Source organism: Geotrypetes seraphini, chromosome 3, assembly GCF_902459505.1.
Source record: "Geotrypetes seraphini chromosome 3, aGeoSer1.1, whole genome shotgun sequence".
Classification (NCBI taxonomy): domain Eukaryota; kingdom Metazoa; phylum Chordata; class Amphibia; order Gymnophiona; family Dermophiidae; genus Geotrypetes; species Geotrypetes seraphini.
The window spans coordinates 144,042,919-144,070,542 of record NC_047086.1 but is presented as its reverse complement, the minus strand read 5'-3'; the positions used below and the strand labels follow the sequence as shown (position 1 = coordinate 144,070,542).

General features: G+C 44.2%; 1 protein-coding gene across 3 annotated transcripts in view; it reads right to left on the bottom strand.

Moving 5' to 3' along the window:
• Positions 1 to 27,624, bottom strand: part of GCKR (glucokinase regulator) — a 181,272-nt gene that overhangs the window by 28,564 nt on the left and 125,084 nt on the right. For all 3 annotated transcript variants that reach the window (XM_033938444.1, XM_033938442.1, XM_033938443.1), the window contains 7 exons: positions 19,633 to 19,701; positions 19,428 to 19,501; positions 16,459 to 16,525; positions 13,419 to 13,472; positions 7,317 to 7,411; positions 5,839 to 5,944; positions 3,844 to 3,959 (listed from right to left, as the gene is read on the bottom strand). In XM_033938444.1, the coding sequence (XP_033794335.1) occupies positions 3,844 to 3,959; positions 5,839 to 5,944; positions 7,317 to 7,411; positions 13,419 to 13,472; positions 16,459 to 16,525; positions 19,428 to 19,501; positions 19,633 to 19,644 (524 nt within the window). In that variant the 5' untranslated portion in view covers positions 19,645 to 19,701. The remainder of the gene's footprint in view (positions 1 to 3,843; positions 3,960 to 5,838; positions 5,945 to 7,316; positions 7,412 to 13,418; positions 13,473 to 16,458; positions 16,526 to 19,427; positions 19,502 to 19,632; positions 19,702 to 27,624) is intronic.

Genomic DNA, 27,624 nt, shown 5'->3' with positions numbered 1-27,624 from the left:
ATTTCAAAAGAAGTTCTCAAACCATTGTAGTAAATGACCTGCTTTTTCTAGTTCGTCCAGTCTTAATTGCAGCAATGAATGAGCTACAATTTCAAAAGCAAAGCTCAGGCCAAATTGCATGATCATGGCTCATGACCCTTACGAAGCAAAGCCTGAATTTCTGAGACAAGAGTTCCCAATAATGTTTCTGAACTGTAATCACCTTGAAATCCTAATTGAGAAGGATAAAATATATCATTTGTTCCAAATAAGATGTTAATTGCTTTGACACAAGTCCTTCCAAGATCTTGGCAAAAATTGATATATTAGCCACAGATCTACAATTTGGAGGCTGCTAAAATCCAAACCCTGATTTTTAAGTAAAGAAATGGCACAATGTCTCCTATAGTAGACTCTCAGGAAAGCAGCCCTGTTAACAAAGTTTTCTGTACCCATAAAACTTAAGCCAGGGGTTCCCAGACCTCTTGAGAGGGAATCCCAGCCACTCAGATTTTCAGGATATTCCCAATTTATTTTCATGAGATTGATTTGCATACATTGTTCCTTGGTAGTGCATCTGTCTCATGAATATTCATTATGAATATCCTGAAAACCTGACTGACTAGGGTTCCCTCAGGACAGGTTTGGGAAACATAGAAACATAGAAATAGACGGCAGATAAGGGCCACGGCCCATCCAGTCTGCCCACCGCAATGACCCTTCCCCACCTAACTCAGTGAATAGATCCCACGTATCTATCCCATTTGGCCTTAAAATCAGGCACGCTGCTGGCCTCAGTGACCTGAAGTGGAAGATTATTCCAGCGATCAACCACTCTCTCAGTGAAAAAGAATTTCCTGGTGTCACTGTGCAGTTTCCCTCCCCTGATTTTCCACGGATGCCCCCTGGTTGCCGTGGGACCCATGAGAAGGAAGATATCTTCTTCCACTTCGATGCGACCCGTGAGATACTTGAACGTCTCGATCATGTCTCCCCTCTCTCTGCGTTCCTCGAGTGAGTAGAGCTGTAACTTATCCAGCCTTTCCTCGTAAGGGAGATCCTTGAGACCCCCGATCATCCGGGTTGCCATTCTCTGCACCGACTCTAGTCTCAGCACATCTTTTCGGTAATGCGGCCTCCAAAATTGCACACAGTACTCCAGGTGTGGTCTCACCATGGATCTATACAATGGCATAATGACTTCAGGCTTACGGCTGACGAATGTAAGCCATGTAACAACCACCAGTGGTGCAGATTTAAGAAGATGCAAACTTCTGTATAAAATATTTAATTTTCATTTAGGAGAGAAGGTTTCCCAAATCTATTTCCTAGTATAGCCTTCTGATTTATGCATTCATAAAAACAACCACTAATGGTTCTTTAGGGACTGGCATGGAAGACTGAGGGCTCCTTTTACTAAGCTGCGATAGCGTTTTTAGCGCGCGCAGAATTTTAGCGTGTGCTAAACCCGTGCTACACGGCTAGAACTAACGCTAGTTCAATGCTGGCATTAGCGTCTAGCGCACGGGGTAATTTAGCGTGCGCTAAGCGTGCGCTAAAAACGCTATCGCAGTTTAGTAAAAGGAGCCCTGAATCTTTGCTATTTTCCCTTTAATGAAAGTTGCTAATTCAGCAGCAGCAGGAAGAATTTGAGAAGATGATATTACAATCTCTGTCGTAAGACATAGGGCTCCTTTTACAAAGGTGCGCTAGCATTTTTAGCACACGCACAAGATGAGCATGTGCTATAGCGCACTAGCTGAAAAATTTCCGCCTGCTTAACAGGAGGTGGTAGCGGCTAGTGCATGCGGCATTTTATCACGTGCTAAAACCACTAGCGCACCTTTGTAAAAGGAGCCTATAGACAAGCCATAATACTAAATAATCTCTTCTGATCTATCTGATCAGTGCCAGTCAACTGTGAGTAATATGTTCTCTTTGCCTTTTTTAATAGTACATTTTTGTAATATAATCAGTGCTTTCCTTTGAATTTTTATCATATCATCACTTGTCTTCAACTATTTACAAATGCTGCAAATTCTTCTAAGCTATGTCTGCCAAAAATGTCTTTAAATAATTTTGCCCTTCTGTACTGTGAATATACCTTTGTAACCCGTTCTGGGCTCCTTTGGAAGGATGGGCCAAATAGATGAATAAATAAATACTTTCCAATCTTCTACAAATGTGCTTTAGCCCTAACAATTTTTTTGTATACCATCTAGATAAGGATTTATAGGAGATCCCATTCCTAGTAAGACCAGCTATTTTATCTAGAACTTGGTATACAGTATCATTCTAGTTATTTAACGTACGAGGGTGTGCTGAAAAGTTCTCAGCCCAACCAAGAAGAGAATGACATGGATATGGTTCAGTCAATGATCTGAAACAATATCAAAACATAGAATGTTGTTTCTGCAAGTTGGCACTTAACAAAATAAAATAACACTCTTTTTGGCTACAGTGACAAAATATCGCTCAGAATTTAGGAAGTTGGTTGATTACGTTGAGAACCTTTCAGCACCCTGTCATAAATAAAAAAATCTATATATTCAAATTTGATATGCTTTCACCCCAGTCAAACCTACCTTTCAATAATAAACTTGTTTGTCATCTATATTATATGAAACATTATGGGGCTCATAATCGAAATGGAAATACATCTAAAATCCCGACTACATTGGCACTTGGACGATTAATAAGACAAGCCGTCCAAGTGCCGATAACTGAAACGGATTTTAGACGTATCTAAAAATGACTTAGGCCTTTTCAGTGCTGCTGTACACCCAGAACTAAAAGGGGTGTTTTAGAAGGAGTAGTCAGGGCGGGATTTGGGGGGGGGACGTGGGCCGACTTAGACTTAGTCGTACTGCAAGTATAACGGAAAGTTCAACGAGGCTGCCTAGATGGAACTTATACGTAGCAACTTAGGCGATGTAAAAACAGGTCTAAGTGCCCAGAAGATATTCAAAGTGACCTGATAACCACTGTAGAGACAAGTACAGACCCCCACACACTCCCCCAGTGATCACTGACCCCCCCACCATAAAAATCAGAATAAAAACTTTACATATCTGCCTCCAGAACATCAGCACCTGGCATTGAAAGCCTAGTAGAGCTTCACAGAGGTGGCTTAAGTAGTCTGGGGCTATTGGGGTTGTAGACAGGTGGGTCTAGTAGATTTTGGGGGGGCTCACCATGACCTATATGGGAGTTGTGGTGAGATGTTTATGTGGCACCCTCTTTGCGAAGTTCACAGCAGTGCCCTGTAAGGTGCCCCACTACTGTGTTGCCATGTCTGGGTGTCTAGTCCTTCACTTTGCTGGCCCCTCCCACGTCCATAAGGTCTTGTTCTAGGCGTTTTGACTTGGACAAAGTTTTAGACGAGAATGGGGTATAAAGACAGATGACTTAGTGGTCTGGCCGATCAAACGGTTGGACGTGCAGGTAGTCAATTCTCGCAAAAAAAAAAAAATAGGCCCAAAACGGACTGATGTTTCTTTTGATTATGCCCCTCCATACGTTTCCTTCCATCTCAAAGTAAAATCAAGCTGGAAGGCATCAGACTATATTACTGGGGATAAACTTACATCAGAAATCTCTGTTATTTGATCCCTGCAAACTGGAATCAAAAAGATCTAGTTGATGGCACCTTCTTATGGGAGCAAACTGAGTGACACAAATTAAATCGCAAAGTATCCACAAATAGTATAAAATATATTACTAGAGGACCTTCTAAATGTAAACTATCATCACCTAATATGATTCGTCAATCAAACAGTGTTGTATAGTGAACAAAAATCAAGAAGATGTGTCTGAACTACTAACCAATTACCAGATGGATGATAAAGAAAAACACAGACTTACTTCTCTGTAACCTCTACATTGCAGTCGGCTTTGTGTGCTGCTAGGAACAGAGTCTCCAGAAGGATTTTTGTAGCACTTCCACCCTTCATCCGTGAGGAGCCACTGATCCCTTCCGGCTGATTTAACATGACAAAAGAAGCACTTTGGTCAAACATCATCAAAATAACTCAACAAAACCAGCAGCATCTTAACACTGAAGCTGGAGAATGTCAGGTATTCGTTCTTTTCTTTAATTCCATCTGATTTCATTTGAACCCAAAGGGCTTTAGTAACTTCAAACCAAGCAGCAAGTGCATGGCCCAAAGCAGTTGAAGGGATAAGGGAAACATGGCTTCCTTTGTATCTGGAAACCTCAAGATTGGTAGTACTATATAGTATTATACTATACTGTACAGGCAGGGTTGGTTTTAGACCTGCTGGGGCCCAGAGCAGAAATTAAGGAGGGGACCCTGATCCCCTCTCCTCCCCTGCACTCTCCCCCCACCTCCCATTACTACCATACATAAAACAACTTTAAATTACTTCTTTGCACACAAAACATAAACCTTTGCCAAATACAGAACAAGGGACCACAAAAAGAAATAGAAATTGAACTGGGAACCCCAAGAAATTAAACTTAGCAAGTGTTACAACACTGGAGAAATAAAACCAGAACAGATATGCACTGAAGCTTTTGTACTGAACACACAGGGGGCCCAGATCCACCAAAAATTAGCTACCTCTCTTGCTGTGGCTGGTGAAGATCCCACAACCCTGCCAGTTGAAGACCGGTCTGGCAGCCAGAAATCTCCAAGCTCTGTAGCTAGTGGAAGCGTCCCTGATCTGCCACCAACTGCAGAGCTTGAACAGTTTTGGCTGCTGGACTACAGGAAGAAGTCTTCAGCTGGCAGGGCTTTGGGAAGCCCAACAACTTAGGTATTTATATTTTGCATTTGGGCAGAAGACATGGGGCATGGTGGGAAGAAAATTTAGTGCCTACCTATGCTGGGTTCAGGGCCACTGCCCACCCCCAACCCTCTTTAGCTGTCTGGTAAACCACTGAACATAATACAAATATCTGTGATGCACATATCCTAAAGCTAACATATTCCAGGTAACGCATTTAAAATAAAACAGTTTTTTCTACCTTTGTTGTCTGAACATTTTATTTTTCCATCATGTTGGTTCCATTTTGTCTCTTCTGCTTTCCTGTATCTTCAGATAGTTCCAGTTTCAGTGGTGGTTGTCTATATGTCATTTTTCATTCCCTCACTACTCCTGGCTTTGATATACTGATCTTTCCTTTTCAGCTCTTCCTGTCTCTCTTTCTACTCAATTTCACCCTTGTCCTTTTTACTTATCAGCTACCAACTTTTCCATCTTCCTTTATCATACTCTAGCTCTCCCATTTCCCATTTCATGCATTCCCCAGCCTCCTATTCCCTTCTACTTTTCATCTACAATCATACTCCTCATTACATTTCTACCTCCGAACTTACTATCATCCTCTCATTCATCTCCTTGCCACCCCTCAGTCTTTCCAATGATTCCACAATTTCCAGTATATCTCCTCCTTCCATTCTTGTAACACAGCATCTCCTGTCCCTCTTCCCCGCATGGTCTGATATCTCCCTGTTCTTTTTCCTCCACTATTTATATGTCTCTCCCCCCCATGGTCCATCATCTCACCTTCTCTCTTTCCTCCTCCTCATGGACCAACATTGCTCTTGCTCTCTTTTCTGATGTTCTTCCCGCCTCTTGCTCCATATTCCAGCATCTCTCCCATCTGCCCACCCCCACCCCCATTCAACATTTCTCCTTCTCTCCCTCCTTCTCATCCCCTGTTCCAACATATTTGTTGTTCTTTCCAACTACCCTTCCATCCAGCATCTTCCCCTCCCAGAACTGCCTGCCTCCCCTGGGTTCAACATCTCTGCTGTTGTTTTCCCTTGACAGGGGCCCTAAATTTGATGTAAACAGTAACAATTCAATCTTTTGTGTTTAAAAGCCACATACCCCCACTGCAGGATTGAGGATTATAGCTTTTTGGATCTCCTGGAGCTTCTGCATTCGCTCTGCAACCTGGCGGAAGGTTGAGTGCCAGCCCTCAACACAGTCATTCCTAAAATAAAGAAATACCCTAAGAGGTGATAATGCCAGGACAGAGACAGCTGATAAATCCAAAAAAGTGTACCAAAGAGAACAAAGACTGAGAGACCAGCAATACTCTGTTTTTGACTGCATGTCGTGTGCTCTGGAGAAATAGGTATAATCTCTAACCTGAGGTCATATCTCAAATAACCAAGCCATGGATACAAAGATCTTATGATTGGAACATTTGATGTCAGCTCTGACAAGATTATGGGAAGGCACCATCCCAATACAATAAAGAACAGGTGCTTGCTTCTAAGGTCAACTCTTTATTACATCATTGTGTCTCTACATCTTACTTTTACTAAAGATCTAAACTGTATTGCCATGGCAACAAAGATGGTTCCCTCTTAGACAAGGTAACCAGGCAATAGAAAGGGAATAAACAGATGAACTTTTTGAAGAAGCTAACAAATAAGATAGCTAGGAATGATAAAAATATTAACACTGTTTTTAAAGATTTTTTTTACTACATTGTATAAGCCAGCAAAAAATGCAGAACTAGATAGACTTATCTGGCAAATTTAGATATCCCATCTCGATAATGACTCTATAAATTTTAGGGATGCCTATATTGAAAGAGTAAATAAAATGGATGATTTTTCAAAGCCATACCTATAAGGCCCCAGGGCCAATGAATTTAGGGCTGAGTTTTATAAAATACTTCTGGGTCATATAGTGCTAGCTTCCCTGTGAGCTAGTTTTGAATAGTAGCGAGGGTGAGGACTATATCAGAATCTTTATCTCTGGCCCAAATTGTTGTCATCCTGAAACTAGGTAAAGATTACTCCCTGCCTTATTCTTACCTTTGCTGACCTGCAGTTAGACAAAAATGTTTGGAGAATCCTGACCTCTGTAGAAATGATTCATCGAGAGAAGATTTAATTTTTTTTTTGATTGGTTTTGATGCTGAAAAAACATTTGATAGGGTTCTTGGGATTTTATCTTTGCTGGGCAAGTCACTTAGGGCTCCTTTTATAAAGCTGCGCTAGGGCCTTAATGTGTGGAATAGCGCATGCTAAATTGCCATGTGCGCTAGCCGCTACTGCCTCCTTTTGTGCAGGTGGCAGATTTTCGGCTAGCGCACGCTATAGCAAGTGCTAATCCGGTACGTGCGCTAAAACCGCTAGCGCAGCTTCGTAAAAGGAGCCCTTAATCTCTCACTGCCCCAGGTACATTAGATAAGATTGTAAGCCCACTGGCACAGATAGGGAAAATAGTTGAAGTACATGTATGTAAACCACTTTGAATGTGGTTGTAGAACTATAAAAAGGTGGTATACAAGTCCCAATCCCTTCCCCCCCCTCCCCTATCTGGAAGCCTACTTCCACTGTGCAGTTTACCTTGCCATGCTAACTGGATTGAACCCCACCAGAACTGGTAGGAAGATGTCCAAATTGTTCATGCAGAAGTCCAACTGTCCAGCCACAAAGGGAGCCTGAGGAAAACCAGAGATGTTACAGTCCTACAGTTACTCCACTGCCCTAATGCACTAGGGCCAGGGGTAGGCAATTCCGAGAGCCGGAGCCAGGTCAGGTTTTCAGGATATCCACAATGAATATCTATGAGATGGATCTGCATGCACTGCCTCCTTGAGATGCAAATCTATCTCATGCATATTTATTCTGGATATCCTGAAAACCTGACCTGGCTCTGGCTCTCGAGGATCGGAATTGCCTACCTCTGCACTAGGCAATAATCCAACATGGACTTCAAACATTCATTTTAAAAAAGAATAAATATGTGATTCTTTGAGACTAGTGTTGGAATTTTTGAAAGTCTGATGCATGTTTTCCAAACCTGGTCTGGATATTTTTAGCGGAATACTTCCCGATTTTAAATGAGAAATTTGAGCACCTCTACGCAAAAGAGATGAGCCTCGAAGGACAATTCTATAACTGGGTGCTGCATTTACACACCCCTTGCACATGGAAATGTATAGAAAATTAGCAATTAAACATGCATGTGTACATTTACCCACAACAGTGCTAGTAGAACTCGCAGGTGCTATTTTGTAAAGGTACACTTACATGACTGCAGTTATGCCAGATCTATGGCTGTGTAACTGTGGGCATATAAATGATACCGGGTTACACATTATCATTCTATAAGAGGGGAATAGACTCACCGTACAACATCAAGGCACTTAAACGGAGGCACCTACTTAAAGACTTGTCCCCACATTCTATATATGGCACTCAAAAAATTGGCACAGACTAGAATGACAGCATGATTCTAAGAAAGATACTTGCACCTTAGACAATTGCGCTAAGCACCAGTGTGCATCATAACTTTTAGGCGCACCCATTTAGGCCAAGGAAAAACAGACCTAAATCCCTGTGCCTAACTTGTGTGTGCATCAGGCGTATTCTATAACAGTGTGCATAAATTCTAGGAACACCCATGCCCCTCCCCCCTTGCCATGCCCCCTTTTCAAATTCACACACTAGAACTGATGTGGAGCACTTTATAGAATGCACCTGTAGAATGTCCCTGGACATGCTCTTTTAAAACTGGCTCAGTGTTATAATGTCCCTGTATCGCTCCATGGTGCATCCTCATCTGGAGTATTGTGTTCAATTCTGGTCTCCTTATCTCAAGAAAGATATAGTGGCGCTAGAAAAGGTTCAAAGAAGAGCGACCAAGATGATAAAGGGGATGGAACTCCTCGTATGAGGAAAGACTAAAACAGTTAAGGCTCTTCAGCTTGGAAAAGAGGTGGCTGACAGGAGATATGATTGAAGTGTACAAAATCCTGAGTGGTACAAGTGGATCGATTTTTCACTCAGTCAAAAATTACAAAGACTAGGGGACACTTGATGAAGTTACAGGGACATACTTTTAAAACCAATAAGAGGAAATTTTTTTCACTCAGCTCTGGAAGGCATTGCCAGAGGTTGTGGTAAGAGCAGATAGCGTAGCTGGTTTTAAGAAAGTTTGGGACAATTTCCTGGAGGAAAAGTCCATAGTCTGTTATTGAGAAATACATGGGGGAAGCCACTGCTTGCCCTGGATCGGTAGCTACTCCTTGGGTTTTGGCCAGGTACTAGTGACCTAGATTGGCCACTGTGAGAACGGGCTTCTGAGTTTGATGGACCATTGGTCTGACCCAGTAATGCTATTCTTATGCTCTTATGTTCTTATGGCTTCTAATACCCTATGGAGAAAATGTTTACTGCACTGCAAACATACATGGTTTCTGGGGAGCACAGGAAGGGCAGAAATGAAGCCAGGAGAGACAGGTGAGCACCTCTACTAATATACACAGAAATGCAGTGTTGTTTGGCCACTGGGCATTCTCTTTGCCTCATTCAGGATATGAAAGAGGTTATAATTTTTACCGTTGTCCTGCAAACTCGCTGGACTTATCAACTATTTTGTGACTTTTGACTTAATCTCTGCCTCTGTTGTTTATGGGGTTTTTTTTGCTGAGGAGAGGGGGAAAGCCGACAGCTGATCTGATGTTGACGCTTCGGACAACAGCATCCAGAACAGATGCTGAACGGGCTGACTGCAAGGAGGAAGTAGAGAGACCGGTGGATCTTATGATCAGACAGCGAGGGAAACATCAGGTAAAGGGAGCTTGCTGGGAAGAGACTAAGGGGCATAGAGACACAGGGGGACTGGGTGGCACGAGGGCGAAAACTGAGGGCAATATAGGGGTGCCACAAGGCGAGGGGGATCAAACAGAGCCTCAAGGGATGATAGCCCAGGAGGAGACCGGTAGGGCTAGAAAACCCAGAGGAGAAGCTGGAGAGAGGGGTGGCGGAAATGTGGGGAAACCGAAAGCTGCGAGAGTAAAGGCTAAGGGCAAAGCAGAAGCACAGGGAACAGGAGAACTGCCCGAAATTCAAGGGGAGGCGGCCCAGGTAAATAAGGAGGTGGAGGAAAAACGACAGGACCTGCGGTGCTTATACGCCAATGCAAGAAGCCTCATGGCCAAGATGGGTGAACTAGAGGTCGTAGCCAAGGGGGAGGACCTGGATATAATTGGAATTACAGAAACATGGTGGACAGAGGAAAATCAATGGGATGTGGCGCTGCCAGGGTACAAGCTCTACAGGAGGGACAGGACCCACAAGAAGGGGGGAGGCATAGCACTATATATAAAGAACTCTATCTACTCGGTCGGGATGGATATGGCAAAGAAGGCAGAGGGGCTGGAATCGCTATGGGTCAAATTGCCGGGAAACAAGGGTACAGACATAAAACTGGGGCTGTACTATCGCCCACCTGGTACGTCGGAGGAAATCGGACACGACTTGGAAGCTGAACTGAGACAAGAATGCAGGACTGGAAGTGTAACAGTGATGGGGGACTTCAACTACCCGGGGATTGACTGGAGTACGGGTCACTCCAACTGCACTAGGGAAACAGGATTTGTAGAAGCTGTGAGGGACTGCTTCATGGAGCAACTAGTCAAGGAACCAACACGAGAGAGTGCTACTCTTGACCTCATCTTAAACGGATTAGGGGGGCCTGCAAGAGGGGTAGAAGTGGGAGGACCACTAGGCAACAGTGACCACAACGCGATCCGATTCACATTAGAAAGGGGGACACCCACAGTAAAGAGGACCGCAACAACTGCGCTCAACTTCAGGAAAGGGAACTATGTTGCTATGAGGGAAATGGTGGGGAGGAAGCTCAAAAACGTCCTTAAGATGGAGACTGTAGGAAGCGCCTGGACCCTATTCAGGGACACCCTGCAGGAAGCACAAAGAATGTACATCCCAAGTTTCAGGAAAGGTGGAAAGAACAAGCGGTCAAAGGACCCGGTTTGGATCTCAACAGAAGTAAAGAGGGCAATAAACGACAAGAAAGTGTCCTTCCGGAGATGGAAAAAGGACCCAACGGAGGAAAATCACCAGGAGCACAGGAAATGCCAAAAGGAATGCCACCGAGAGGTTAGAAAAGCAAAAGGGAAATATGAAGAGGGGCTGGCCAAGGAGGCGAAAAACTTCAAGGCATTCTTCAGTTACGTAAAGGGGAAGCGACCAGCGAGAGAGGAGGTGGGGCCGTTGGACGATGGGGATAGGAAGGGAGTGATCAAGGAGGATAAAGAGGTAGCTGAGAGGTTGAACACGTTCTTCTCGTCGGTTTTCACGAGAGAAGACACATCTAATATACCAGACTCAGAGGAGCTCATGAGTGGGGAACAGGCTGAAAAATTAGAACACATAGAGGTAAGTAAGGAGGATGTCCTCAAGCAGATAGACAGGTTAAAATGCGGCAAATCGCCGGGCCCGGATGGGATCCACCCAAGGGTTCTGAAAGAACTAAGACAAGAAATAGCGGGCACAATCCAGCATGTTTGCAACCTATCCTTGAAAACTGGAGAGGTACCAGAGGACTGGAAATTGGCAAATGTCACACCTATCTTCAAGAAGGGATCGAGGGGTGACCCGGAAACTACAGGCCGGTGAGCCTGACTTCAATTATAGGGAAGATGGTGGAAGCTATGATCAAGGATGGTATTTGCGAGCATATCGAGAGATATGGCCTACTGAGAACAAGCCAGCATGGATTCTGTAAGGGAAGGTCATGCTTAACGAACCTTCTGCACTTCTTTGAGGGAATAAGCAGTCGGGTGGACAATGGGGAACCTATAGACATCATTTACCTTGATTTTCAAAAGGCTTTCGACAAGGTCCCACATGAAAGGCTGCTCAGGAAACTGTGGAACCACGGGGTGGGAGGGGATGTGCACAGATGGATCGAGCACTGGTTGTCGGGTAGACTGCAGAGGGTCGGAGTAAAGGGACAATACTCTGACTGGCGGGGAGTCACAAGCGGTGTGCCACAGGGATCGGTGCTGGGGCCGTTACTCTTCAACATATTTATCAATGACCTGGAAAAAGAGGCAAAGTGCGAGGTTATAAAATTTGCTGACGATACCAAACTGTGCGGCAGAGTTAGGTCTAGGGAGGAGTGTGAGGACCTGCAAAGGGACCTGGACAAGCTGGAAGACTGGGCAAACAAATGGCAAATGCGCTTTAACGTGGAAAAATGCAAGGTCATGCATATAGGTAAAAAGAACCCGCTGTTCAAATACAAATTGGGGGGGGCATTATTGGGAGACAGCAGTCTTGAGAGAGACTTGGGTGTGCTGGTAGATGCATCACTGAAGCCATCTGCACAGTGCGCAGCAGCCTCAAAAAAAGCCAACAGAATGCTGGGCATCATAAAGAGGGGCATAACAACCAGGACGAGGGAAGTCATCATGCCATTGTATAGAGCTATGGTGCGTCCACATCTGGAATACTGCGTTCAATATTGGTCGCCGTACCTCAAGAAGGACATGGCGGTGCTTGAGAGAGTCCAAAGGAGAGCAACGAAACTGGTAAGAGGGCTGGAACACTGCCCATATGCCGAGAGGTTGGATAGGCTGGGGCTCTTCTCTCTGGAAAAAAGGAGGCTCAGGGGAGATATGATAGAGACCTTCAAGATCATGAGGGGCATAGAGAGGGTGGATAGGGACAGATTCTTCAGGCTGAAGGGGCCAACAGGCACGAGGGGGCACTCGGAGAAACTGAAGGGAGATAGGTTCAGAACAAATGCAAGGAAGTTTTTCTTCACCCAAAGGGTCGTGGACACTTGGAATGCGCTACCGGAGGAAGTGATCAGGCAGAGTACGGTACAGGGATTCAAACAAGGATTGGACGGATTCCTGAGGGATAGGGGGATCGTGGGATACTGAGAGAGGTGCTGGGATGTAACACAGGTATAGAAAGCAAACCAAGTAATAAGTATAGAAATCCGACCAGGTCGTGCATGTGCAAGACCGGAGGGTTAGGACTTCGATGGGAAGATAAAACTCAATGGGAAACCAAGGTGGCAAGGGGGCCCCTTCTGGTGTCTCAGACAGGCCGTGACCTGTTCGGGCCGCCGCGGGAGCGGACTGCTGGGCAGGATGGACCTGAGGTCTGACCCAGCGGAGGCACTGCTTATGTTCTTATGTTCTTATATGCATTTTTTAAACTCACACTTTGTCTTCCCTCGCTTTATCCCCTTTGTTCTCTATGTGGACTTTTTGTTTTTTTATTTTTACTTTAACCCTCTACAGCAGTAGTTCCCAACCCTGTCCTGGAGGACCACAAGGCCAATCGGGTTTTCAGGATAGCCCTAATGAATATGCATGAAGCAGATTTGCATGCCTGTCACTTCCATTATATGCAAATTTCTCTCATGCATATTCATTAGGGCTATCCTGAAAACCCGATTGGCCTAGTAGTCCTCCAGGACAGAGTTGGGAACCACTGCTCTACAGACTTATCTCTTCTAATTTTTTTCCAGATTTTCTTGCTCTTCTTCCTTCTGTTTCTTATATACTTCTCCTGGTCCCATGATATTTAACCCAAATCTCTACAGTATATTCTTTTCTGTCTAGGCTTTCTTTTGTTTGTCCCACATCCTCTTACTACTGTTCTATGGGCTGTGAAGCTTACCGCCAAACCACAGGAAATTCCAATGAAAATCACTTTCTTCTTTCCTGCACACACCTGGAGTGAGAAAGGAGAACAGATAATCATTACACAGTGTGACATCAATAATCCTGATCCCACAATGGCAGAGAAACGGGATTGTCCAACCCTACAACTGCCAGTGTAGGGCCCAATCATTTTACCTCAGACCATGTTTTGTTATATTATGTTTTACCATGCTTTGTTAACTATGTTTTGCCATCTCTGTCAGACAAAATATGCCATGCTATCTTCTACCATACTATGTCTGATAGTGTGGCACAGGAGTTAGAGCTACAGCCTCAGCACTCTAAGATTGAGGATTCACACCCACACTGCTAGATTCATTAACCTATCCCATCGTGACCGATCTGTGTCCGATCCGTGGCAGGCTGACCAATTCACTACAGGCTAATATTTAAATGGGGGCGATCGGAGGAATGCCCCCGCCCCCCCCCCCCCCCCCCCATTGACCGCACGGGTCGCTACTGAGTGATCCTGATGCACGCGCAGACCATCTCTTTGCCTGTCAATGGCCTATACATGCTCTCTCCACGTAAGGAAGACATTTGAAGGCAGGGAGGGAAGCAGGCAGGGAGGGGGTGGGGGCAATCAGCCAGAACACGCTAGGCCTTAACCCACCTGACTCTCCTACTCTCTGCTGCCTTCCCTGCAGTGTGAGCCCACGGGTTTAAAGTGGGACTGCACTGCGGGGTGCAGCCCTGCTTTAAACCCGTGGGCTCGCACTACAGGGAAGGCGGCAGAGATCTAGAGCTCGGGGCAGAGAGCAGGGCATGATCGGGGCAGAAAGTAGGGCTGGAAGATCGGGGCAGAGCTCGGGGCAGAGAGCAGGGCATGTCCGGGGAAATCCGGATGTCTGGTAACCCTATGACAGAGTCACTTGGCAACGGTATTCATAATATTAACAATTTGACATGAATATTAGGCAAAACTACTGCAGTAGTATTTAACTTTAAAAGGGGAACCTAGGATAAAAGGGTAATTTTAATAATGATAGAATGGACTGAATTCTACATATTGTGTCTAAAAAAATTGGCGTCAGCAAAAATCCGCTATTCTTTAAACAGTGCCTAAAGTTAGGTATGGTTTATAGAACAGTGCTTATGCCTAGAAGCTGTGCCTAACATGGCTATCTGCACCAATGAAAATGTGGTGCAAATCCTTGCACCTAGAGTTAGGTTCAGATGCCCCTTATTCTACAATTACATGTGCAAATGTAAGGAATGCCCCGATCCACTCATGAACCTCCCATTTTCATGCCACCTTTTTAGCACCATGCACAAAATTTAGGCACAGATCTCGAGTCTAACGTTAGGCACATAAATTTAACTTCAATTCAATTAACACTGCTGTTACAAGTCATTTATCAGTGCTAACTGGCTAGTTATTCAATTAAGTTACACAACTCAAAACATCATGTATAAAAAATCAGGGAATAGGCACAACATTTGGGGTACTTTTTATCCACAAACTTTCACTTTGAAAATTGCATAACTACATATATCCACAGAAATTAACTGCAAGTTAAATGTATGGGTACATTTTTGGAGGAAAACTATGCATACAGTATACATTTGAAAATTGAAAAATACATCTGTATATTCAAACTCTTCTCCAGTCCCAACCCTAGGAGTGCTACCTCTTTTTTCAGGCTAAAGTATATGTAAGGTGGACCTGGAAATCCTTTACTTGTGTGAAAGATGGGGAATATCTGAAAAGCACCTAAGGATAACGACATAAACAATCAACAATCATCTCAAAATATGCCCTAAATGGAACTCCGGGGGTCTTTGGGACACTGGAAGGCCGCACCACCCCACACACACACACCACTCACTCAGCCACAATCTGAAAAAAGAGAGACACAGAAAAAAAAGTGGAGAAAAAGCCTTAGTTAAGCTACATATGGCAAAAAAACTCCACTTTTGTGTCTCAAGTGTGTTAAATCAACAGTGGTGGAAAACATAAGGCACAGTAGCAGCCCCCCCAAAAACCAGTAATACATTGATTGTGGAGTGTGTGAGAGTTTTACATGGAGAGTCCTGCTGGATTGCTTATGATGCAGGAAGTATTACACCCCTGACGCAGCAAGAGTGAAATAGAGATTTCCCCATCGGGTGGGTTGACTGGCTACGAAGTCTGGGCAGTGGTGCACGATTTGTGAGGACGATTGGAGACAGCTGGGACTTCACTGGCAGCTAAGTCTTTTTCTGCTCATGTTGCAATATTTATGACTGTTTCAATGAAGTACAGACTTTTTCCACACAATAAATTTGTGCAATTCTTTGCGTGTTTTTTGTGAGGTGGTTTATTGGGGGGCTGCAATATGCCTTATTTTTTCCACCAATGTTGATTTAACACACTTGCGACACAAAAGTGGAGCTTTTTGCCCTATGAAGCTTAACTGAGGCTTTTTCTCCACTTTTTTTCTGTGTGTCTCTTTTTTCAGATTGTGGCTGAGTGAGTGTTGTGTGTGTGGGGTGATGCGGCCTTGCAGTGTCCCAAAGACCCCCCTGGTGTTCCATTTAGGGCATATTTTGAGGTGGTTGTTGAATATCTGAAAAGCCCATTTCAATTGGTAAATGACTGTTAAGTTTTTCCTAAAAATGAAGAAATCAGCAAAGCACTAAAAGGAATGATCGTGAGTTAAAGGTTTACACAAGGCATGGAGTTTGGTCAAAAAATATCATCCTGGAAGCCCAGATCAAATGTTTTCCAGGATGTCATGTCAGAAGGTTGCTAAGGCTGGTGCGAGCAGCAGGTGGAAGATGCTGCTCACTCTGGTGAACATTTCAAGAAGTATGCGAGGGGCTCTCAAGTCAAGGGGAAACATGGGGGTGTGCACAGTGCAACAATGCCGGGCACCACCACCCCAAGTGCCAACCTCCCTTGCTATGCCACTGCACCTTTTTTAGAATGGCTATTGTGGTAGGCCAATGAGTCTGTGGAAAGAGATGGAAACAGCTGAAATCTCTCAGAGAAGTGATTTCCTGCTAAAATTTACCTTTTCAAGTTCTGCAGCCCCAAGAAGAGGGTTGTCCTCTTCACCCTCTTGAGATGTTACAAGTGTCCTGTGCAAGAAGAGAAAGGGAACTTAATTTCTTTTTCAGGTAAGTCCAGCACAAATCACAATCTTTCAGCTTCATTTATAGAACACACCACCCATGCTGGAAAGGTACAGAGAAAGAGACTTTAGGATAGAATGTTTTGGGCTCCTTTTACTAAGCTGCGCTATCATTTTTAGCGCACGATAACCCCACGCTACACAAAAAAATACTAATGCAAGCTCTATGGAGGTGTTAGCATGTAGCGCGCGCTAAAACCACTAGCGCAGCTTAGTAAAAGGAGCCCTTTGTGTTTTGATATATTTTATTTCAATATATTGTCTTTTGTTTTGCAAGGCACTTCTGGATAAGAATGGAATATACTGCATACAGTACATAAGAACGTGACACACAATACCCTGAGAAAAGTGTGGTAAACAATTCTATTCACAAAGTATTTTGGTAACCATTCTTAGTAGTCATGCTCGTTGTATACTCTCCTAATTTTTTTTCTTTTTTTTCTTTATTACTATTTATTGTAAACTGTATTGAGCTTCTTCTTTGAAGATGGCACAGTCTATAAATCTAAATTTTAAATTAAAGATAAATGGAATCTTACATACAAGGTCTCACCTTCAGAAACAATATTCAACACATTGCTGCTGTGATGTAGCTAAGGTACAGAGCATAGACGCCCAAAGGTGGAGGCAATTCTCATACGACGGGGCGCTGAAAATTTTCTCAGCCCAATCAGCCAGCTTCCTAAATTCTGAGCGTTATTTTGCCACTGTAGCTGAAAATAGCATTATCTTATTTTGTTAAATGCCAGTTTGCAGAAACAAAATTCTGTTTTTTGACATTGTTTCGGATCATTGATTGAACCATATCCATGTCATTCTCCTCTTGGTTAGGCTGGGAACTTTTCAGCACCCCCTTGTTAGTGTAAAGAGTTTCACTCTCTGGTAACCAGAGCTGATACCGGGATGTCATAATGCCTCCTTCCACCAATAAGAGCCAACCTCATCAGTGATGTCACAATGGCTTGATTGTCCTCTTCTTGGCTCACTTTTATTACATACGAGGGGGTGCTGAGAAGTTCTCAACCCAACCAACCAACTTCCTAAATTCTGAGTGTTATTTTGCCACTGTAGCTGAAAAAAGTGTTATCTTATTTCGTTAAGTGCCAATTTGCAGAAACAAAATTCTATGTTTTGATATTGTTTCAGATCATTGATTGAACCATATCCACGTCATTCTCTTCTTGGTTGGGATGAGAACTTTTCAGCACTCCTTCGTAAGTACTAGCTTAACCCAGCTTTGGTGCTCCTAACATTTAGGTGTCTAGATTTAAACACCAGCCATACTCCTGATGTAACTTCAGGTACCTAAATGAAGCAAGGGCATATGTGACTTACAGTATCCTGTAATTTGCATACAGAAGTCGCAGCATCTTCTATGCCTCTCCTGTGCTCACCCCTTGTATTTACGTGCTCCCTTATAGAATACTGCTTAGTCACTTTCCTGCACTTACCTATGTTGGAAATTCTATAAATGATGCCTAAACTTAGACACCTAAGTTAATTGGGAAATGCCATTTAAAACAGCAAGCAATGTCAAATTTAAAGCACCTACCAGTGCCTATATAAAAGGCACTGGAATCACTCCTACCAGTGCCTAATGCCACTATAGGTATGGCTAATGCCGGAAGTAGCGTTAGGTGCCATAAAGCGCCTACGTAGGCGCGATTCATGGCAAAGAGAGACGCCAGAAATGTAGGCCGTGAAAACTCTGGCTTACATTCCCGGAGGCGCAATTCTCTAGACGGCGCCACCACGTGATTGAAACGTGATCGGCAGCTGCCGATATTGGCACTGTTTAGAGAATCCGGGCCTATGTGTGTGAGTGTATACTTATCCACGAAAGCGCCGGCATTCTGTGTATTTACGTGCACAAGAGGCATGTAAATGCGAGAAGTTGGATTCAGTAAATGGTGCTCAAAATTCAGCGCTGAATGGGATTCTATAAAAGGCGTTCCAGGATTAGCGGCCCTTATAGAATAGCGCGTAGTGCCAAGATGCGCGCCCAATTAAAGGATTGAGGATTTACACCAACTAAAACCTGGTATAAATCTTGGTTCGTAAGGGGAAATGCTTAAGTACAGATCAATAATATTGTGTGCATCTTTAATGAACCTCCTGGCCCGCCCATGCCCCTCCCTTGGCCACGCCCCCTCTTGAGTTGCACACTATGAGATTTGTGTGTGGATTTTTATAGAAGAGTGCGTTGCAAGATGTGTGTGCAAATCAAAAAGGTTGCCAATTAACACCAATAATTGATTGTTAGCACCCAATTATTAGCTCTAATTGGCTTAATTTAGTTGTGCACGCATCTCAGGGTAGTGTGCAATTTTGTGTGTGGAAATTTGCTTGTCAGGGCAGAGAGCAGTATGCACCAACTATAGAAGCCATGTAATGCAGTAGGGTACTTGGCAGTGGTGTAGCGAGGGTAGGAGGCACCCCCTGCCCTACTCTCTGCTGCCCCACACCCTCCTCTCTGCCCTTACAGTCCTTCCCTGCCCCCAACGCCACACTTGCACCCTCCCCCAGTACCTCTTTAAATATCTGCCAGCGCAAGCAGCTTCTCCAGATTGCTGTTTGCACTGGTGTCGGCTTTTCCTCTGACATCACTTCCTGGCTCCACGATCTGAAAGTGATTTCAGAGGAGAGCCAGGCTGGCATGATCAGCAGCCCAGAGAAGTTGCTTAACCTGGCAAAGATTTAAAGACGTAAGGGGGAAGGGAGGGCACGAGCGTGGCATGGGGGGGACGGAGAGGTGCCATGCCCCCACCAAAACAGCCCCCGAGGTGGCCCACCCTCCCTTACTACGCCACTGGTCCTAGGTCCATCACTAGTCAATGGTCTCCCCTTACCTGTCTCCGCCTGATATAATATAGGTATAACAGGGTTTCCTATGAAGGCCTTTCAGCAGTTTGTTAAAGGAATTCTGGAAGAGAGAGACCCAAAGAAAAATGCTCACTTCTTTACCATTCCTTTGAGAATTAGTCTAAAAGTGTCACATGGAGAAATAATGTAGTGTTGCAGGCAGAGTTCAGAGTGAAAGGTGATTGAACTTACTGCGAGGAGCATTGCCAGCCTGCCAGAGCTTCCACAGCCACTTAGTACGATTAGACCATCATCAGCCTCCTGTCATGAACCAAAGAGGAAGATCAGAAATCAGTTACAAGGCAAACACTCGTCAAAAAGATTCAGTGATACACAGTAGGATAAGTGAATAAACTATGGCTTCATGGCACACTCTCATGTTAGTATTTTACAGGAAAACAAGGACTGCTTAAATAGATATATGCCTGCCATGTGTTTAATTATTTCCTCCCAGAGAACTGCTTTATTCAGTAACTATAAGGTTAACCTGCAATTATTCCAGCCAATCAGGAAAACCCTCAAGTGCCAATAAGGAAAGAGGACAGATGTATGAGCTTTACAGAATGTACAAAGTGTTTTCTTGAGTATGGAGACAGGGGAAAGAGGAGAGGGACATTCTTTCTGCCACAGGGATTCTAGTGGGATAAAAATATTCCACTAGCTCACAAAACAAAGGAATCTTTCTTTCCCTCTAAAGGAGGACTTCCAGCTTCTGTAACCACAACTAAGGTGGGATTGCCAGGCAAGTTAAACATAGAAACATAGAAAAAGGCGGCAGATAAGGGCCGCGGCCCATCTAGTCTGCCCACTCTAATGACCCTCCCCTATTTAACTCTGTGCAGAGATACCACGTGACGATCCCATTTCTTCTTAAAATCAGGCACGCTGCTTGCTTCGATCACCTGAAGTGGAAGTTTATTCCAGCGATCAACCACTCTTTCGGTGGAAAAAGTATTTCCTGGTGTCGCCGTGCAATTTCCCGCCCCTGATTTTCCATGGATGTCCTCTTGTCACCGTCGGACCTTTGAAAAAGAAGATATCTTCTTCTACCTCGATACGGCCTGTGAGGTATTTCAATGTCTCGATCATGTGTCCCCTCTCTCTGCTTTCCTCGAGTGAGTATAGCTGTAATTTATCCAGCCGTTCCTCGTACGGGAGATCCTTGAGTCCCAAGACCATCCGGGTGGCCATTCGCTGGACTGATTCAAGCCTCAGTACATCCTTGCGGTAATGAGGCCTCCAGAATTGTATGCAGTATTCCAGATGGGGCCTCACCATGGATCTATACAACGGCATAATGACTTCAGGCTTACGGCTGAAGAAACTCCTACGTATACATCCTATGATCTGCCTAGCCTTAGATGAAGCCCACTCCACTTGATTGGCAGTCTTCATGTCTTCACTGATGATTACCCCTAAGTCCCGATCTGCAACAGTCCTTGCTAGGATCTCGCCATTTAGGGTGTAAGTCTCGCATGGATTTTGATTGCCAAGGTGCATGACTTTGCATTTCTTGGCATTGAAACTCAGTTGCCAGGTCCTAGACCATTGCTCCAATAGGAGTAGGTCGTGTTTCATATTGTCCGTTGTGCTCTTGCTTATTATATTACATAGTTTGGTGTCATCGGCGAATAACGTTATTTTGACGCCAAACTATGTAATATAATAAGCAAGAGCACAACGGACAATATGAAACACGACTTACTCCTATTGGAGCAATGGTCTAGGAGCTGGCAACTAAGTTTCAATGCCTGCAGGATTAGGTTGCATATGGTATAGCCCTGATGCTACAGCAAGCCCTGCAGTGTTACAAGCTTCTAAGCTCCTGTGATCTTCAGTGTTGTTATTCTCTCTTCTTCTGCACGTGCTACAACTAGTTATGAATGATGGACAGCCTTGGTTTATTGTGAACTACAAAAATGTGTTCCATTTCCAAGGGCTCCTTTTATGAGGGTGCGCTAGCGGTTTTAGCGCACGCACCTGATTAGTGCGTGCTAGCCGAAAAACTACCGCCTGCTCAAGAGGAGGTGGTAGCGGCTAGCGCGTGGGGCATTTTAGCGCACGCTATTCCACGCGTTAAGGCCCTAACGCGCCTTCGTAAAAGAAGCCCCAAGTGATTATAGCTAGGCATGCCAACTAAACATACACTACTGCAGCCATTTTAAGCAATAATCGTGCCTCGGTTTAACCATTCTGCTTTAGTTTGTTGGGATTGCATGAATTGGAAATAAGGACTGTGCACTAAAATTACAAAACCACACTTCATTTACTTTACCAATTGCATCTTACTAACGATTTCCATGTGCTTTCATTTTACCAACTTTTATATTGAACTTATACTGTACATCTTTTCAATGAGGTTTATAATACATATATCTACTAGTTTTCCAGAGTGATTAAAGAAAGACTTAAGAACATACATAAGAACATAAGAAGCGCCATCTCCGGATCAGACCTTCGGTCCATCAAGTCCGGCGATCCGCACACGCGGAGGCCCTGCTAGGTATTCACCTGGCTTATTTTATAGCCAACCATATCTTTATATGCCTCTCTCAAGGAGATATGCATCTAGTTTGCTTTTGAAGCCTAGACTTATCCGGAGGATGATAGATGACAGCTGTCTGGAAGGATAGGAAGATATGGACCTCAAGGGAAGAAGAGCAAGCGGAAGGCGCTGTTGAAACATGGTGGTGGGGGAAAAAAACAAGAGCATGGAGTATGAGAAAAATGATAACCTCCGTTATGGAGATCAGCAACCGTAGCAATGTCATCAGGGGAAAACCAGGTTTTCATCAGAGAATGTGGGTAAAGAAGGTCACAAATACAGACTAGCTTTCTTGAATTTGAGTAGGAATTCCATACGTCTCACCGCTTTTATTCAAGCTCCACTGGCTTCCGATTATCTCCAGAGTCCACTTCAAATGTGCCTGCCTCACTTTCAAGATCCTACACGGTATTCTCCCTCCCTTCATTCCTCTTTCTTGGAACTCCTCTAACCCCAATTCTGCCAGATCCACCCAAAAACTGAAACTTTCCTTTCCCTCTCTAAAAGGCGTTTCACTTGTAGGAAAACTAGGTTCTTCCCTCCCTTTCAGAATCACTCAGCTCTGGAACAACCTTACCTCCCCTCTTAGGAATCTGAGCTCCCTCCAACTCTTCCGTAAACATCTGAAAACCTGGTTATTCTCAAAAATGTAACTCCTCCTCCCTCTCTGGTTATTCTAGTCCTCTAAATTTTCTCTTCATTTTGCCTCTTCCCTCCACTGGAGTTCCTTTCTACCCTAACTCTTGTTAACCATGTCGAGCTTTACGAATGTAGAGATGATGCGGTATACAAATCTAAGGTTTAGATTAGATTAGAGAATATTAGAAATGGAAGGAGGAGGGAGTAAAGATGATGGAGTAAGATCTGTGTGGCCAAATGGGCTAAATACTAGGATTAGATGGGAAGCCTTTTTTTTATTGCTGAATGTTGTTTTTTGGTTCCCAGAAGAATGAGATTGAGAGTAACACTGGATATGACACATTTCCCGCAGTTTGTTTTAACACCGGGCGCCATTATGAGTTAGCAACGCATGGGCTGAATTTTGGTTTCCCCCTAAAGCAGCCGGTTGGTCTGGTGAAACAGAATTCTATCGAGTGTTTCAAGAAGATTGTCTTGTTGCTGGGTGTGGAAAGAAGATTGCCTTTTTGCTTCAAATGGGCCTAATGTTTTTTCCTTTTTAAGAGTCCAAAGAAGTGCTTGATAAAAGACTAATACTTGGGGGAGGAGGGGGGGGAAGTTCAGTCTTCTTTATGCGACAGATAACAGTTTTTTGGAAGTTTGCTCTACACTATATGATTTGTTTAAGTATTCGGTGGAGTTTTTTTTTAATGACAGTGACCGTGCTAGTTGTGGCAATTGAACTTTATATGTTTTAGACGGCTGCACTATTCTGAGGTTCTTTCTCCACCATTAGATGTTTAATTGTTTTTGATATAATTGGTTTGGGTTTTACTTCCAACTGTATGTATACTTTCAGCAGTATTTTTGTGATTTTTGAACTATGAGACTGTTGAATTCCTTTTTGTATATTCTTTAACCATTTAATTCTAGAAAATTCTCTAATTCCAGTGTACATCACGAGAAGATTAAATCATCTCTCTGTCCTCTCATATGAAATGCTTATATGTACAGCATGTCATGATCCTCTTGAAAGAGAAGTATCTCAAAGTAAATGGGAGATCAGCTGCTTACAGCTTTATAACACTTTCTTCCCCATAATCACAAAGCTGTTGGGCAAGCCCTATAGTCATAAGACACAGCAGAACACTGAAATCTTTCAGACTGTGTACACATACCCCAATGTGCACTACCTTAGAATTTGTCACAAGCCCTGTCCCCGTGGATAACCGCGGGAAACCATCCCATGTCTTTCTTTAGTGTCTATCACAACCTCAGTCCTTCTACACCAGCATTCTTCAATGCAAGGCTTGAGGGTCAGTGGTTGAGCGCATTCATACTCTGATTTCTTATGTGAGCCAAGTATAGGATAATGAAGCCACTGTGACATCACTGATGAGGTTGGCTTTTAGGCATTGGTGGAATGAGGCATTATGACATCACAATCTCAGCTCTGGAATGTTGCTACCCTTTGGGTTTCTGCTAGGTACTTGTGATCTGGGTTAGCCACTGCTGAAAACAGAATACTGGGCTTGATGAACCTTCGGTCTGTTCCAGTATGACAACGCTTATGGTCTTATGTTCTAACTATCCAATGTCATTCTTTAATGTCTATCTCAACCTCAGTCCTTTTACACCAGCATCTAATATAATAAAGCCCTAAGCGCGCATGCGCACTCCCACCTGCGTGCTCCCGTTTTCCGTGCGCTGTAGGGCACCGCAGGTAGCAGTGCGCATGTGCGAGAATCCCCCAAGATGGATGTTGGCCGCGGTGGCTATCGGCGGCTGGAAGCCGCAGTGGTGGCTGTCGGCGGCTACAGGCCGCGGCGGAAGATGGCTGAAGCCTGGCTGGAGGAGGACGAGGAGGAGCTGCGAGAGCTCCGCAGAGGCAGGGAGTGAGGAGAGAGAGACAGAGACAGATGGATGAGAAGGACAGAGGGGCTAATAGGAGAACCAGGAGAGATGGTAGGGGATAGGAAAATATAGACTTCAGGGAGTGTGGAGGAGGCAGGAGAGAGAGATGGTCTTGGGGAAGGACAGAGGGGGACAGTAAAAGGGAAAGATGGCAAAATGGTAGAGGGTGTGAAAGGGGGAAAGGGAGAGATGGAAATGGTAGACCACTGCTGCTTTGGGGAGGAAAAATTGGTACGTCAGGACTGCTGCTGCCGCCTCGGGTAAGTAAAGACCCTGTCAGGAGGGCCAAAAGGGTACAAAGGTGAAAGGTGAGGTGGTGGGACTGAGATTATTGGGAGGCAGGGTCCGGGCATGATAGAGGCGGGGCATGGGTGGGGTCAGAGTCAGGATCAGGGTATAGGTGGGGCTATTCTAGTACCCATTACTGCAACGAATGTAACGGGCTAAAATACTAGTTCTTCAATATAAAGCTTGAGGGTCAGTGGCTGTGTCCATTCATACTCTGATTCTTCCCTCTCTCCTTAAAGAATGACATGGAGATGGTTTCCTGTGGTTATTCTTGGGGACAGTGACAAATTCTGTCACCGTGTCATTCTCTAGCACTAAGCCTCCTATTAAAATTGAGCATATGGAATGTGAATTTTGTAAGGTGCATTTCATGTAAAATGGGGCAAATAGAAGACAAGATAGAAAATCTTAAACAAAAACAAACAGAATTTGCTCCAGAGGTGTGTCAAAAGTTTGCAAACCTCCTCCATCTCTGCTATACTGCCAGGAAGAGTCTTAAAAACTATTGCTAAATGACCTCCTGCAGGTGCAAGCAACTAGAAAAGCAATAGTGGGAGGAAAGAGTAGTAATATGAGCAGAAAAAGCATGGTCCCATAAGAACTAGAATATGAATCAGATTTTGTGGGTGAGATGTATGTCCTAGAGCACTGTTCTTCAACCACCGGTCCACGGACCGGTGTCGGTCTGCAGAAAATTTCTGCCAGTCTGCGCAGGGCCGGCGAGATCGAGTCGGCGGTTAAATTTCCTGCCGACTGCGGTAGTGTTGGCGGAAGGCTGCTGTTCTTTCCAGCCTCAGGCATAAAAACATAGAAAATGACGGCAGAAAAGGGCCATAGCCCATCAAGTCTGCCCATTCTACTGATCCACCCCCCTATGTGTACTCTTCTAGAGATCCCACTCCCAATGGGATCTCTAGAAGAGTAGACATAGGGCAATCAAGATAGGCTGCTGACGTCGGGGCCTTCCCTCTGTGAGTCTCGCCTGTTCGGAAACAGGAAGTTGAAACAAAATAGGCGGGACTCAGAGAAGGAAGGTCCCGATGTCGGCATCCTGTCTTGATCACCGCCCCTGCCGAGTTGCTGAAGAGGGCCGCGGGGAAGGTGCAGATGGAAGGGAGAGAGCTGCAGGTACAGGTGCAGGTAGAGGGAAATGGTCAGCGTGTGCGGGAGCAAGATCCTGGGGAGCCTTCCACAGTGGCTGTTTTCCCTCCCAACAGCTCTTTCCTCAAAGGCGGCAATGGACCCAAGACTGCCTAAGTAAATCACTGCTGCAGGCAAGTACTGAGAGCTGCTGGAAGGGGAGGAAGCCACTGTTGGAGGCTGGGAAGCTGCTGGATAAAGGGAGAGCTGCTAATGGACCTGGAGGGAGGTAGAAGGAGAGATGCTGCTGGGGGGAGGAGGGAAAGGGATGGGAAGAGAGTTAATGTTGGATAGAGGGAGGAGGGAAGGGAGAAGGAAAAAAGGAAGGAAATAGCTGTCAGGGAGATTACAGGAGGGGTAGGGGGTCAAGGTGGAATGGAGAGATCAGATGAGGGAAAGTGGAGAGACAGAGGAATGAGAAAGTAGAGAGAGAATGATGCTGGAAAGGGGGTCAGAAGAGAAATGAGAGCGGGATAAAGATGCTAGATCTGGTGTAGGAGAGATAAAAATAAAGAAAGCAGTGAAGCTGGAATGAATGATGTAAAAAGGAGAGAGGAGGCATAGGCTGGATGGAAAAAGGAAAGGGGCATAGAAAGAAGTCAGATACATATGGAAGGGGGAGAGGGCAGACAGTGGATGGAACGGGCAGATGCTGGATTGAAGAGACAAGGCAGACGCTGGAAGGAAAAGAGTGAAAAGAAGATAAAAGCAGAAACCAGAGACAACAAAAGGTAGAAAAAAATCATTTTATTTCTATTTTGTCATTAGAATATATCAGATTTGAAATATATATCCTGCTAGAAACATAACTGGGGAATGCAAAGCCCAGACAGTGCTTCTTTAGCTTCCAGCTGGCTTAGGGCTCTCTCTGACCAGGGGGCACTCCCGTAACACTATTCCTGTCATGTGTGACTGCAGTATTCTGTTAGCATGATATTTCTGTGAAGCAATCTGTAATAATTTGGCTTGTTCAGTTTTCTTGATAGTAGAGGGGATATGTGAAGGGGAGGGGAGACAGGGGTTTTGTTGGTCCTTGCTCTGTATATTTATATTTATAAAATGACAATTGTACAGAATATTGTTTCTCTGTATACGTTAATAAAATATGTTCAATATAAAATCATAACTGAGACTTATGCGGATGGGATCAGATGATTTGTGGGGACTGATCTTGCGGAGACGGGGCAGAAATATGTTTTTTTAATTTCAGTCTTAGTAGTTTGCCGGTCCATAAAATAATTCTTTTATTTCTGCCGGTCCATGGGTGTAAAAAGGTTGAAAAACACTGTCCTAGAGGATGGGGGATATGATACAAGGGGGTGCTGAAAGGTTCTCAGCCCAACCAGCCAACTTCCTAAATTCTGAATATTATTTTGCTACTTTGGCTGAAGAGAGTTATCTTATTTCGTTAAATGCCAATTTGCAGAATGAAATTCTATAGGGGGGGGTTCTTTTTTTTTATTTATTAAATTCTCAAATTAAATATACACAAGTATCCACTTGCTACAGAAATGCAGAGAAACATTAAATTAATCAAGTAGGTATAACAAAATCATATCTTCCTTAGACCACGATTATCGGAGGCGTAAAAAAGAAAAAAACAACAAAAAACTTAAAGGCCTTAACACGATACGGCTATATCTAATTATTTCCATAGTGATCTTCTTTAAATCTATAAA